The following is a 13,043-nucleotide window of genomic DNA, read 5'->3' as shown; positions in this document are numbered from 1 at the left end:
CTGCCGACGGCTATGCTGGGCTGAACCGGTTCCAGTAGCCGGCGCATCGTTCGACGCAACCTTACAAACAATATAATGCACGCGTCCTCTTCATCTTCCTATTGTTATATGAGCAGATTGCCCTTGGACTGGGCTTGCTGAATGTGAATTTCTGATGCTTAGATGGGGACGCGGAGACCGCCGACGCGCGGTCACATGCGGTCAGTACCGGCGTCAGCGGCCTGCGGGCGGTCTACATGATTTATTTTATCAGGGAGGAGCAGCACACAAGCTTCGCCTCCACCTCGACCCAGCACAATGATCAAAGGTAACACCTGCTAAGGCCCTTGTATACCGTGCAATTGAGGCTGACGGAGCTTCAGGCTCTTTTTCGTCTGCGCCTGATGCGTCGCCAGACTTGGGCGCAGCCCATATCGACGATCAAATCCCCTCCTCTGAGGATGACGAGCTGAGTCCCGATTCTTCAGACGAGCCCGAAGGCGATAAACCTGCAAGAGCCACCGATGGCGGTGCATTGGGGGCACAAACCACTGCGGGCACGAGCACCCAAGATGGCGATAATGGTGCCACCCACGATGCACAAGGACTGCTCCCGCGCGACAAGCAGCGGCGTACTGCTTTTTACGATTACGCTTCTGAGAAGCAGATGAGCCATTCAGAGGCCAAGCAGTTCTATCAGCGTCACCAGCTGGAGAGCCAGTATGGAGGCTCACAGGCTGGCGATGGCTTCAGCCCTGTGATACGTGCAAAGACGCTCCCAGTGGGCTTTAGTGGCGGTGATGGGGTTGAACAACTCAGCAGGGCAGGCAGCATTCGTTCGCGGAGAAGCAACGCGAGCCTCGTCAACCAGGGACCACGATTGACACTGCCCATCGGAGTGTCACAGGCGGAACACTCACACGAACCGCGATCGCAGCCCAATGCTTTCAATGAACAGGGTCCCCAAACGGATGCAGCAAATCCCTACATGCAAGCCGATGCTCAAGCTAGAGAACACACAAAGCACCCTGGATTACCTCACGAACAGAAGCCCTTGCTCGCTGAAGAAGGTATACACGGCGCAGGCGCAGGCGTAGGCATTGGGAGCGGTGCAGGAGGTTTCGCCATGGACGATTCAAGTGTCGCTGCGGAATTGGGTGCCATTTACACGAATGTGCAAAAAGTGCTCGACATACGCCATAAATATATGCGTTTATCCCTCCAAGGGAATTTTGACAACCCCAAAGATGATCCTTCCTGGCGCATCTATCCACCCCATCCGGAACCCGTCTGGAAGGCAAAGGAGCGTCAGAATGCGTCGAGCAGCTTGCAGAGCAGCACAGTCCTCGATCCTAACGAAGCACCTCTGAAGGCGCCTCGCAAAATGGGCAAGGACATTGGGGAGGATTTCAACATGGACGATCTACTTCCTCTACCAGGCGCCGCCGAGATGTCATATCGTCTAGATGAGAGTGGCGTCTTCCAGGTCTACGAAACCTCCAAGTCTGCAGAGCTCGACACGCCCATTGTAGCTATTCCTACGTTACGGGAGTACTACATGGACCTTGACAGCATCCTTGAAATTTCATCTGACGGACCTAGCAAGAGTTTTGCTTTCCGGCGGTTACAGTATCTTGAAGGGAAATTCAATCTGTACTATCTGTTGAACGAATACCAAGAGACTGCCGATACCAAGAAGGTGCCGCACAGGGACTTCTACAACGTTCGTAAAATCGACACCCACGTTCATCATTCAGCCTGTATGAACCAGAAACATTTGCTCCGCTTCATCAAATCCAAGATGAAGAAGTCGCCAGATGAGGTCGTCATCTTCCGTGATGGCAAGCATCTCACCCTTAAAGAAGTTTTTGAATCGATCAACTTGACAGCGTACGACCTCAGTATCGACACGCTTGATATGCATGTGCGTATATTTGGCATCTCACGTTTGAACGTAGCTGACTTCACTAGGCACACACTGATTCGTTCCACCGGTTCGACAAATTCAACCTCAAATACAACCCGGTTGGCGAGTCTCGGTTGCGTACGATCTTTCTCAAAACAGACAATTTCATCAAGGGCCGGTACTTGGCTGAGATTACGAAAGAAGTTATTTCTGATCTCGAATCGAGCAAATATCAGTTCGTGGAATGGCGCATTTCCATCTATGGTCGTGACATTGATGAGTGGGACAAGCTTGCTGCTTGGGTTGTGGACAACAAATTGTTCTCCCCTAATGTACGATGGCTCATTCAGATACCTCGTCTGTTCGATGTGTACAAGGGATCAGGCTTGATGGACAATTTTGAGCAAGTTATTGTCAATGTATTCCAGCCTCTCTTTGAGGTTACAAGAGATCCGAGCAGTCACCCCAAGCTTCATGTCTTCCTGCAGAGAGTCATCGGTTTCGACAGTGTTGACGACGAAAGCAAGGTTGAGCGAAGAGTTTACAAGAAGTTTCCGTACCCCTCCAGCTGGTCGACGAAGCAAAACCCGCCATACAGTTACTGGATGTACTACCTCTTTGCCAACATGGCGTCATTGAACGTCTGGCGAAAGCAGCGTGGGTTCAACACGTTCTTGCTTCGACCACATTGTGGTGAAGCCGGTGACACCGATCATTTGGCAGCTGCCGTTCTCTGCAGCCACAGTATCAGCCATGGTTTGCTCTTGCGCAAGGTGCCATTCCTGCAGTACATCTTCTATCTGGAACAGATCGGAGTAGCAATGTCTCCACTTAGCAACAACGCCTTGTTCCTAGCATACGAGCGTAATCCCTTCCTCAGCTATTTCCGACGAGGTCTGAACGTCTCGCTATCGACCGATGACCCTCTGCAGTTCGCTTTCACTAAAGAACCTTTGATCGAAGAGTACTCGGTCGCGGCACAGATCTACAAGCTTAGTGCGGTTGACATGTGTGAGCTCGCAAAGCACTCCGTCGAGCAAAGCGGCTTCGAGCACGTAATCAAACAACGCTTCCTCGGTCAAAACTACCATCTCCCGGGCGTCGCCGGTAACGACGTCGCAAAATCCAACGTTCCCAGCATACGCGAAGCCTTCCGCCACGAGACCCTTATCTCAGAGCTCGCCATGATCGAACGCTACACTCGCGCCTCGCAAAGCAGCACCAGTGCTCTGACGACGTCAAACCTCCAACCTACATTTGGCCAACCACAAACTCCCGTCTCGAATCATGCCACGCATCCTGGCTCGCCCGTCGCATCGCTGATAACCCATCCCTCAAACGCCAACTTACAAGATGGGCAGCAAGGCTTCTCCCTCCCGCCTGCTCATCAGTCACCCATGCACCCCGCCCAACAAGCCCGCATCCCTTCAGGTCCACAGGGCGAATCGCGGACCCAACCCGCATCCCCGACTCGTACCAAAGATCAAGAGTTCTCCAACGGAATGCAACGAACGCAAAGCGTCGTCACTATCGATGGCGCAGAGCCCAGGATGTTCCCTGGTGTTGTGAGTCGTCATGGACGGCGGAGGAGCAGCATTCGAAGCAGTGACATTGGAGCTGACGCGAGTGCGCAGGCCGCGGTTTCTGGGATGACACCGACCGCTGGAAGGGTTGCGTTCAAGGATGCATCTGTGACGGAGGAGCCGGATACTGATGATGAGGACCTGTAGACGCGAGGACAATCAAAATTGCAAAGTGACAGCGACGAAACGGGTCGTGAAAAAGAAAAGCGACGGTGACTTTCGAAATTGGTACTGCGTTCGTAATAGACAGGATGGCTGGGATTAATCTCGGCTTTGGCTTTGGGGTTTCCCACGATAATGAAGTGTTCTGACGAAGTGAATTTTCAACATCTCTGACATATCCTTTTACGTCTTGCACCGTCTCAACTGATCAGTTTAGCTTCGATTAGCTACTAATTTACATCATACAGATACTCGGGTAGACCAAAACATAGGAAATTGAATGAAGCTCTCGGTACCATACCGTCGCCCCAAGTTTGATTGTATGGTGGATATAACTAACAAAGAAATTCAAGTCAGACAGGTAACTGCCCACACCCGCGCCTCGCTGTGCCGTACCGAACCTTTTATATGCCCTACTCCGGCCAAACAAAGATGACGCCCAAGAACGCAATGGCGACCAACACCGCTCTCACGCACTTGCGTTTCCGCCTTCTCAAGCATCCCTCTATTTCGCGAAATGCAAATCGTACGCCAGCCACTTCCGTGCGTTGACCTGCTCGACGCTCAGTCCTGGCGACCCGTACGTCAAAGGCGCAAAGAAGAGGTAGCACCAGCCCACCGCCGCAAGAATAACGCCCGTCGCGATCCAGCTGCCAAGTAGACTTTGTGTCGCCACGCGCTCACGCACGGGCTTGCTGAGCGTACGTTTGTGGCCCTTGACAACAGTCGTCGGCGCTTCGGTGTCAACAGGCTCAATGTTGAAGATGAATTCCACGAGGGCACCGGTGACGAGTACCGAGGCGAGATGCGCAGGCAAGTAGTGGTGCAGGAAGAGCTGACGACCCATGATGTAAAAGGGAATGTAGTGGGCGGCCCAGGTGAGGAAGAAAAATCCGGTGGAGTTGTAGAGGCGGGAGCGGGTGCCTGGGTGGTGTAAGAATATGTCTATACAACGATAGAGTATGGGGAGGAAGGGATACTTACGCTCATCGAGGGCTTCAACGCCACGGCGAAGAGCCAGCTGGTCGGCACCGATTATACCAGCGAAGACGGCTAGGAGCGAGGATGCCAGCCACCATCCAAGCGGGTTACCCAAAAAGTAGATCTGCTGCTTCGTGTCGTTGTGGGTCCAAAAGGAGACACCACGGAGAAGGAAGGGCCAAGACACGGGGAACGAGGCGTAGGGGTGGGAGCTAGTGAGAGCGTTGTTGTGGTAGAACATGGCACGCTGGAGCTCGATGTACTTCCGAAGGAACGAAAGGCTTTTGACCTGCTTGACCTCCTTCTTGTTGCGCTCATCCTCCTCAGGGAGAGAGGGGATGTCGTCTACGTACCAGACGTTGCTGCTTTGCTGTACGTTCTTGTTTCCGTTAATTTCGGCCTGCTTGTATGCCCAGTCAGGAAGCGGCGAGGTGTGAGTCCACATGGCGACCTTGGTAGGTACGTGGATGAGCTTGAAGTGAGAAGACATCGTCTTGAAGTCACCCTTGCCCTTGGGGTCGACCTTGAGCTCAAAAAGAGTGTCGTTGTAACGGCCTGCGTTCGCCTCTTCCATGTTCATAGTGGTGAACTCCTGGTTGGTAGGGTAGTAAGGAGATGCCACATCGTGGGTCAAAAGCATAGAATCAGTGATGAGATGGCGCAGACGGATAACGTCACCAATCTTAACGCGTTGTCCTTCGGTGCTCTCCAGCGGCTTCGAGGGTAGAATTTGCCAGTGGTTGTTGGTGTCGTTATGAGGATAACCAGTAACTTGCTGTCCCTGCGAAGAGATGCGCCCGTCATCGTAGCGGAGCGGGTATTTGTCTGTGTGGCTATGAAGGTACACTTTAGTCTCCTTGTGGCGAATGGTAATTGAATCGTAGTAGTTAATGCCGACAGACTGAAGAGTCATGGCATTGTCGCTCAAAGTCTCTTGGAACTCCGGGGTCATGAAGTCGTCGCCTGGTCCAGACCTGCTTAGGATAGAGAAGTGCACCTGGAACCAGAAAAGGTAAAGGAGAAACGGGATGACGATGAGGCCAATGGCGCGAGCAGCGAAATGCTTGCCAAGTTCCGGCAAGCTCAGAGCACCTTGACGGCGGTTGATGTTGGCGAGGTCCCACAAATCAATCAAGACAGGGACACCAATAGAGAAGAATGTGAAAGCACCGACGTATTTGGTCGAGATGACACAGCTTAGAGACACGCCGGTCAAGAGCAACCATTTCCACCACTTGCGGCTAAAGGGATCATGGCGGAGCTTATAGAAGCGGATGTAGGCAAGGACGGAAAGCGCCATGAAGAAGATCAGGGTCGCATCGAGCAGAATCAGGCGCGTCTGGCCAATATGGGCGTTGTCGAAGAGCATCAGTCCAGCGGCAGTTATGCACGCTGGCAGCGAGTATCCAGACTCCCACATGATCAAGAAGACGGTCGGAACAGTAAGGGCGCCCATGGTAGCGGGCATGGCGCGGTAGGCAACGTAAGGGACCTTGTTCGTGATATACGAGTCGCCGATGTTTTCGAAGAGGAAGCTGCCATCGTATCCGACGAGCCATCCAGCGAAGGCAAAGAGAAGCTTTCCGAAGGGAGGGTGGACATCGAAGAAATAGGTACGCTGGAGGTAGTATGAAGCAAACTATCGACCTGTCAGCCTTGCATTCGCAATTAAGACCCGCTACCTCGTCTGTCTCCTTGTAATAATTCGTACCTTTCCAAAGTGCACCTCATCAAAGACAACCTGGTCCGGGTGGTTGATGCCCCAGAAGCGCGTAATGAAAGCTAGCACGGTGATCACAGCAATGGCGATCTTGTAGTCCCACTCCGACCCCTGGTTCGCCTTGAATTCCCGCTTGACTTTGGTGACAGCGTTGTCGACCTGATATGCGATCGTGTCCGGGTTCGGTGTCGTTGGTCGCTTCTTGTCCTTTGTGCCGCGATGCCGCACGCCAGTTGGGGAGGACATGGTGGGCTGTAGCTCCGCAAAGCTCCCTGTATGCTTTTAGATTAACAATTAGGGACAATCAAATGATGGACAAGAAATTGGAGGGTACTCACCCGCACAGAAGTCGAAATGGAGTTGAAAGGAAAAGTGGACAGAAATGCGCGTGGTCCTTGGAGTTGTTCAGCGGCCCCCTCTAAGAACACCTAATCTTTTGGCCGCGTGTTACCCCTTGTATACGCCAAGCATCCAGCCCAATGGGGGCACCAGCGAACCGAACCCCGACACGTGATGACTGCGACCAGTTGACAAAGGAACCTTCACATTTCACGGTCGCGAGAAGAGGGACACAATTGAAGGCAGGACCTGCATTGCGGTTGCCTTCTTCGTTATTTTCTAACTCTACGAGCCATGCGACCGATACACACAAAGATACGACCATTCTATAGACGCAACCAGCTCTTCGACCGCAAATACGCCCACTTTTTACTGCGCCTTCTTCCCGTTCTCCTTCACAGCCGCAGCCTTCTTCCTCTGCGGAATCTTGTACGTCGTTTCCCACCCATACAACGCCCCAGCGCCAAATACCATCGCCGCGCCAAGCTTCATCATCCCACTCATCTGGTTTCCAAATAGCCAGATGCTCAGCAAAAAGCTCACCAGCTTCCGGATATTGAGCACGATCGTGACAGTGACCGCAGAAGTATTAGCACTGAGAATGTTGACACCAGTAATGCAGAGAAGCTGCGTGACCGCGTTGGCAGTCAAGAAGATAACATGCTGCGACGTAAAAGCCAGCGCCTTGTTTACTGTTGGTGGTAGGTTCGCTGCGAGCGCTGGCGGAACGGAAAAGGACTGAGACGACTGAAGGCGTGTGAATTGATTGTAGAGGACGGGCGCGAAGTTGATAAAGAGCGGCAGAGACAGCAGATGCGAGTAGAAGAGATTTGCCTTCCAGTGGTTGCCGTGCTGAAGGTAGATGTCCTCTACATAGGCGCCCATGTAGGCGGAAAGCAGCTGGGCAATAAGGAGGATGAGCAGACCCATCTCGAAAGAGGCGCTTGTGTAGTCGATGCTGGTTGTATCGAGTTTCTTGCCCTGTCATAATCAGAAGGATTTCGATGCGCAGGTCAAGGATGCGTACCTTCGACTGAGCATCTGCCCATGCGGATACCATTACGCCGACCGTCAGAATAGCCACTGAGAAAATTTGCACAGGCGTATACTTTTTGCCTCGCAGATACCCGGCGATCATGGTCGTGACACTACCGAAACTTCGTAGGATGATATGTACTGGAACAGAGATGTTGAACGCAAACGCCCAGTTGTTCATCATGTTGACTGTGAAGAATAGCGCGGCACTGATGACCCATTTTCGAAACGGAACAGGTGACGGCTTGACGAAGAAGCGGTATCTAGGGTCAAATTGGTAATGCAGAGTCGACAGGCAGGTGAAGATGAACTGAAAGAGCGTGATGAGGAGGCCACTATCGGGTTCATGTCTGGAGAAAGTTAGTCGAGTCGCAGGGCTCCCCCATTGCGGACGTACTTTACAATGGCTTCCAAACAGTATACCTGGGACGAATTAATTTTGCTACGCTCTTCAAAGTGTATCGCTTACATTAGAGCAACATCCTCCGAAGATAAGGGCAAAGCTTCCTGCGAGAGGCGCGATCGCTGCCATGATGACGGCTGAATGTTGAAATCGCTCGAGTGAGGCGTGACCGTCGCTTGGCTATCGACAAGATGAAAGAGATGCACCTGAAGGAGCGACCTTTTGTGAGTTAGTTGAGATCGAGACACAGGTAATTCGGGATTGTAACACGAGGTTTTCGAGAAGCGCCGCGGGGCTCACAAAGTCGATGACGTGGGGACGTACAAGTAAAAGTGCTTACAATGTGCTTTTCAGAAGACTGGGCAATCTAGTGCTTAATTCGCTATCATGGTCTAGATTTCGTACAAGTATTTAAGTAAAGACGCAGTCGATTGGCGTGGGTTCGGGAATGTCAACGTGGAGGTTCGCGCTAGCGTGCCGGCAAGTGCTGATCGTAGGGCTGGACCAGGAACGCCCAGCGCCCATGTTCAAGGATTCTAGAATCCCAGGGGTGTTATGTTTTATTGCAGATGACATAACGTTCACTACCTGTACGATGCAAATCAAATTTGATTACTTTTTGTTCATTCCGATTACGGCGAATCCGCAGTATACACTGCTTAGCGGACACCGGTCCGCGATGCATGACTACATTGAACTACCAAACAGTCTCTTCGCGCCGCTTATGAGTCCCCATCTACCAACCTAGCGCCGCTCCCTCAATCCTGGCCAAACGGAAGTACATGGGAAGAATGAGGGAGGAATACATCGCCAAACACAAATCTAGGTGCGATTGCACAAAGGAAATGTTTGCTCAAATGCAGGCCTTTACAAGGCTGAAAACACGAAAAGCTGCACGCTGTTAATCCGTGATAGAGTAGTTTTGTGGTTGGAACACTTACATTGTTGGTAGCCGCAATGGCAATGCTGTCCTCGAATGGATGCCAGCTCATGTGTAGAATTTTCTTATTGAAGTCGATCTGGTCTGCGTCCGTCTCCTTCCTCATGCGCTGTCCCTGCCCAGCGGCTCCAGCGGCTGGGCTACCCGCTCTTGAACCTCCCTTCTTAGCGGAGCTGCTGGTGGGGCTTGTTGAAGAGTTCATGGGTGTCGGTATGCCAACCTTCTTAGCTTTGAATGCCGACTTATCTGCTTGGAGCACCACTTCCGTGTCTTTCTCTGGATCAGACGGATAAATCATGAAGTTGTTGTTGTAGCTGCCGGTCATGACGTTCTTTGCGTCACCGGAGAACACCACCTCAAACTTGTCGAAGATGCTGTCGTTCTCGTACGTATCGCACAGTCGCGGTCGGAGATGCTCGTGAATCGGGATGGTCTTGATTGGCGTTCGCTCCATGTTAACATCCCAGATCTTCACCGTAAGGTAGTCGCGGGAGAGAATGTATCGGCCATCGTGCGAGAAGCGAACATCTGATATCGAGGAGATGATTTCTGAGAAGAATGAGCGGGATGATGGATCCTCCTCTTGCTCGAACTCTATTATAGCCAAGCGTTAGCTGCGTCCGTATCAAAGTAAGAGTGGACTTACGCTTGGCATGTTGGTCGCATAACGCGCTCTCGCGCATGTCGGCCAGCTTAATAGTCCCCTTGGAACTCGCGTACATAAACCAGTTGCAGCTCTGTGGATGGAACTCGGCAGCGGTAATCACCTCAGTCAGCTCTTCCATGTTCGCCGGTTTGATGTCTACGATGTTGAAGCTCTGGTCCTGGATGTTGAGATTCCACAAATTGATCCGGAGGTCATCGCTGCTGATGAAGGTCTCCCCATCACTGTTGACTGATATGCTATTGATGTGATAAGCGTGGGCATTGGCATAAGTCTTTCGCGGCACAGCGGCCACAACGGTGTCATGGTGGGTCAACCGCGGCAGCTTCAGGTCGGAGGCGTTCCGGAAGTTCACGTTGGGATTCCGCACAGGACCACCTCCACCAGCGACACCGCCCCCTGGGGTTAACTCATGTGAAAGATTGTTCTCCGCCACCACCTTTAACGATTTCTCGAACACTTTCCAGAGCTTTATTGTCTTGTCATTAGTCGAGAGCAGGTAATGTGAAGCATTTTGTCGCCGGCACCACTTGATCTTGTTGATCTTCTCTTCTATCTCAAGCGATTTGAGGTAGTCGAACTCGGGCTCGTGTGACTGGAACTCGGTGTGAAACTTGTACTCGCACGTTTTTTTCTAGACGTCATTAGCCACCGAATATGATCGTGCGGGAACTCAAGGAGATCGAAGTCAACTTACTGTTTCGTTTCGCTCGAATAGTACCACGCGACCGCCCTTGTCTCCGGTGGCCAGGTAATTGCCCGTTTGATCGAATTCAACGGTGGAGATGATGTCAGCTATTAAAAGTCAGCATCGGTGGTAAGAAGACTTTTGAGACCACGGAAGCAGCCTCACAAAGTGAGAGTAAGAGAAGTATGTACCCGTACCTTCTGTTATGTCTTCGACATCACCCTTGTCACCGAAGCACCTAGATATGTTAGCACAATATGACACAAACGTAGTCAGCTGTCCCCACTGCAAGAAACTGAACGATTAAATGGACTATATCGCATCGCGGTGTTTTTTGTAAGGTGCAGGGAGTCAGGGCATTGGCCCAACTTACTGCGTGAACTTCCACGTAGTGGGGTTTCCTTCCGCTTCTACCATGGTTCCGGGAGCGGTGTGTCGAAGTGCGCACGCGGGCTAGAACTGGAGGGGATTCTCTCCGGACGGGTGAGGTAGACGAGTGTGTTGGCCGCGGAGCTAGGCTGGCGCGAGGGCAAGGTGGGTGGGTGGAAAGAGCCGCCGACGTCGAGGCTGGGGGACTGATTCGGGAACGGTGAGGCGGTCGAGGCAGCCGAATCGGCGGCAAGGAAAGAGGTGGCGGTTCCGGTTGTACGGGAGGTATTGCAGGGTGCCAGCGGAGTGAGTCGGCGGCAAGGCGGCGGTTGATGTAGACGCGAGCAGAGACAGCAGAGCAGGTATAGAACAAAGCGTGCCCGCGAGCGGTATGTCACATGATTGCGGGGCGTCGAAGCTAGTCCAGACTCCGACTAGTGCATTGGCGGGACTTGGCGCACAAACAATTATCGCTTAGAACTTTCGCACACTTCGAACACTTCGACACTAACCAGCAGCACCTCAACACCTCGCAATGTCCCACAGGAAGTTCGAGGCTCCCCGTCACGGGTCATTGGCATTCTTGCCGCGAAAGCGCGCCGCCCGTCACAGGGGTAAGGTCAAGAGGTAAGCGCAGACGGATTGGTGATGCCACACGAGCTCACAGATTTTCACAGCTTCCCCAAGGATGACCCGAAGAAGCCCGTCCACCTCACCGCGACCATGGGCTACAAGGCCGGTATGAGCACCATTGTCCGCGATCTCGATCGTCCTGGAGCCAAGTTGCACAAGAAGGAGATTGTCGAGGCTGTCACCGTTGTCGAGACTCCTCCGGTACGCACACTCTCCCATTGAGGAACCAAACGGAAATTTTAACAGACTGCAGATGATCGCTGTCGGTCTTGTCGGCTACATCGAGACTCCCCGTGGTCTCCGCTCGCTCACCACAGTCTGGGCTGAGCACTTGAGCGACGAGGTCAAGCGTCGCTTCTACAAGAACTGGTACAAGAGCAAGAAGAAGGCTTTCACCAAGTACGCCAAGAAGCACTCTGAGAACAGCGGCCAGTCAATCACCCGCGAGCTCGAGCGTATCAAGAAGTACTGCCAGGTCGTCCGTATCCTCGCTCACACCCAGATCTCCATGACTCCTCTCAAGCAGAAGAAGGCCCACTTGATGGAGATCCAGGTCAACGGTGGTTCCATCGCCGACAAGGTCCAGTTCGGTCACGGTCTCTTCGAGAAGCCCATCGAGATCACCTCCATCTTCGAGGATAACGAGATGATCGATGTCATCGCCGTCACCAAGGGTCACGGTTACAACGGTGTCACCTCCCGATGGGGCACCAAGAAGCTTCCGCGCAAGACGCACAAGGGTCTCCGCAAGGTCGCCTGTATCGGTGCCTGGCATCCGTCCCACGTCCAGTGGACTGTTGCCCGTGCTGGTCAAATGGGTTACCACCACCGAACCTCCGTCAACCACAAGATTTACCGCATCGGAAAGGGTACCGACGAGGGCAACGCATCCACCGACTTCGATGTCTCCAAGAAGCAGATCACTCCGTAAGCTACCATCACAAGAAATCTCTCTAGCAGTTGCTAATCGTTAATAGTCTTGGTGGCTTCGTCCGCTACGGTGAGGTTAAGAACGACTTCGTTCTGCTCAAGGGTGCCATTCCTGGTGTGAAGAAGAGGGTTGTTACTCTCCGCAAGTCTATGTTCGTGCACACCAGCAGGAGGGCGCTGGAGAAGGTCGAGCTCAAGTGGATCGACACCTCGTCCAAGTTCGGTCACGGTGTCTACCAGACGGCGGCAGAGAAGAAGACGGCTGTCGGTACGCTCAAGAAGGACCTCACTGCCGCCTCATAGAGAGTTGGTGGTGGTGGGTGACGGTACAATTTCTTCTGGGCTTCTTTGGCGAATGGCATGATCCGTTATTGCTCACGGTCACATGAGCAATGAATGACAAAATAAATGATTCCCACTTCATGATCTTTCCTTTCTTGGCCTCCATGTGCTTTGCTCGCCCGTGATCTTCTTGTGCATATTTGTCCACGTACCTAAGCGAGTATCTCAATTTGCGCGGGCTTTTAAAGGGTAGAACGCTCTCACCAAGCCGCCTTCGCAAGGCATGGTTGCCAATCATCTACACATCTTCGGTCCACTCGATTATACTTAGGCAATACATTTTGGGATCTTGACCATTATTATCCGATGCAAACCCCATATATCCCGCGGTACGTAGAAAGCTTTGGATACTGCATTGCTAGGTTGGAG

General features: G+C 52.5%; 5 protein-coding genes across 5 annotated transcripts; 2 read left to right on the top strand and 3 right to left on the bottom strand.

The window, feature by feature from the left end:
• Positions 1-297: 297 nt before the first annotated feature.
• Positions 298-3,615, top strand: AMD1_1 (AMP deaminase; the record flags this gene model as incomplete). Its single annotated transcript, XM_056220383.1, has 3 exons — positions 298-307; positions 363-1,903; positions 1,951-3,615. 3 exons carry the CDS (start codon positions 298-300, stop codon positions 3,613-3,615), a joined length of 3,216 nt encoding a protein of 1,071 aa, XP_056065686.1.
• A 520-nt stretch (positions 3,616-4,135) lies between these two features.
• PMT4_2 (Dolichyl-phosphate-mannose--protein mannosyltransferase 4) lies at positions 4,136-6,577 on the bottom strand (the record flags this gene model as incomplete). Its single annotated transcript, XM_056220382.1, has 3 exons — positions 4,136-4,554; positions 4,615-6,250; positions 6,323-6,577. The coding sequence occupies 3 exons, from the start codon at positions 6,575-6,577 to the stop codon at positions 4,136-4,138; spliced, it is 2,310 nt and encodes a 769-aa protein (XP_056065685.1).
• Positions 6,578-7,039: 462 nt separating this feature from the next.
• Positions 7,040-8,237, bottom strand: PMT4_1 (Dolichyl-phosphate-mannose--protein mannosyltransferase 4; the record flags this gene model as incomplete). The annotated part of the gene is made up of 4 exons (XM_056220381.1): positions 7,040-7,651; positions 7,698-8,055; positions 8,103-8,128; positions 8,175-8,237. The coding sequence occupies 4 exons, from the start codon at positions 8,235-8,237 to the stop codon at positions 7,040-7,042; spliced, it is 1,059 nt and encodes a 352-aa protein (XP_056065684.1).
• Positions 8,238-8,975: 738 nt separating this feature from the next.
• Positions 8,976-10,817, bottom strand: CDC55 (protein phosphatase 2A regulatory subunit cdc55; the record flags this gene model as incomplete). Its single annotated transcript, XM_056220380.1, has 6 exons — positions 8,976-8,999; positions 9,050-9,642; positions 9,695-10,346; positions 10,410-10,507; positions 10,592-10,638; positions 10,774-10,817. The coding sequence occupies 6 exons, from the start codon at positions 10,815-10,817 to the stop codon at positions 8,976-8,978; spliced, it is 1,458 nt and encodes a 485-aa protein (XP_056065683.1).
• Positions 10,818-11,304: 487 nt separating this feature from the next.
• Positions 11,305-12,635, top strand: RPL3 (60S ribosomal protein L3; the record flags this gene model as incomplete). The annotated part of the gene is made up of 4 exons (XM_056220379.1): positions 11,305-11,396; positions 11,447-11,603; positions 11,656-12,329; positions 12,380-12,635. 4 exons carry the CDS (start codon positions 11,305-11,307, stop codon positions 12,633-12,635), a joined length of 1,179 nt encoding a protein of 392 aa, XP_056065682.1.
• Positions 12,636-13,043: the final 408 nt, after the last annotated feature.

This window comes from Didymosphaeria variabile (genome assembly GCF_027946475.1).
Source record: "Didymosphaeria variabile strain IMI 356815 chromosome Unknown scaffold_9, whole genome shotgun sequence".
NCBI lineage: Eukaryota > Fungi > Ascomycota > Dothideomycetes > Pleosporales > Didymosphaeriaceae > Didymosphaeria > Didymosphaeria variabile.
The sequence above is the reverse complement of the archived record's forward strand: the minus strand, read 5'-3'. Positions and strand labels throughout refer to the sequence as shown.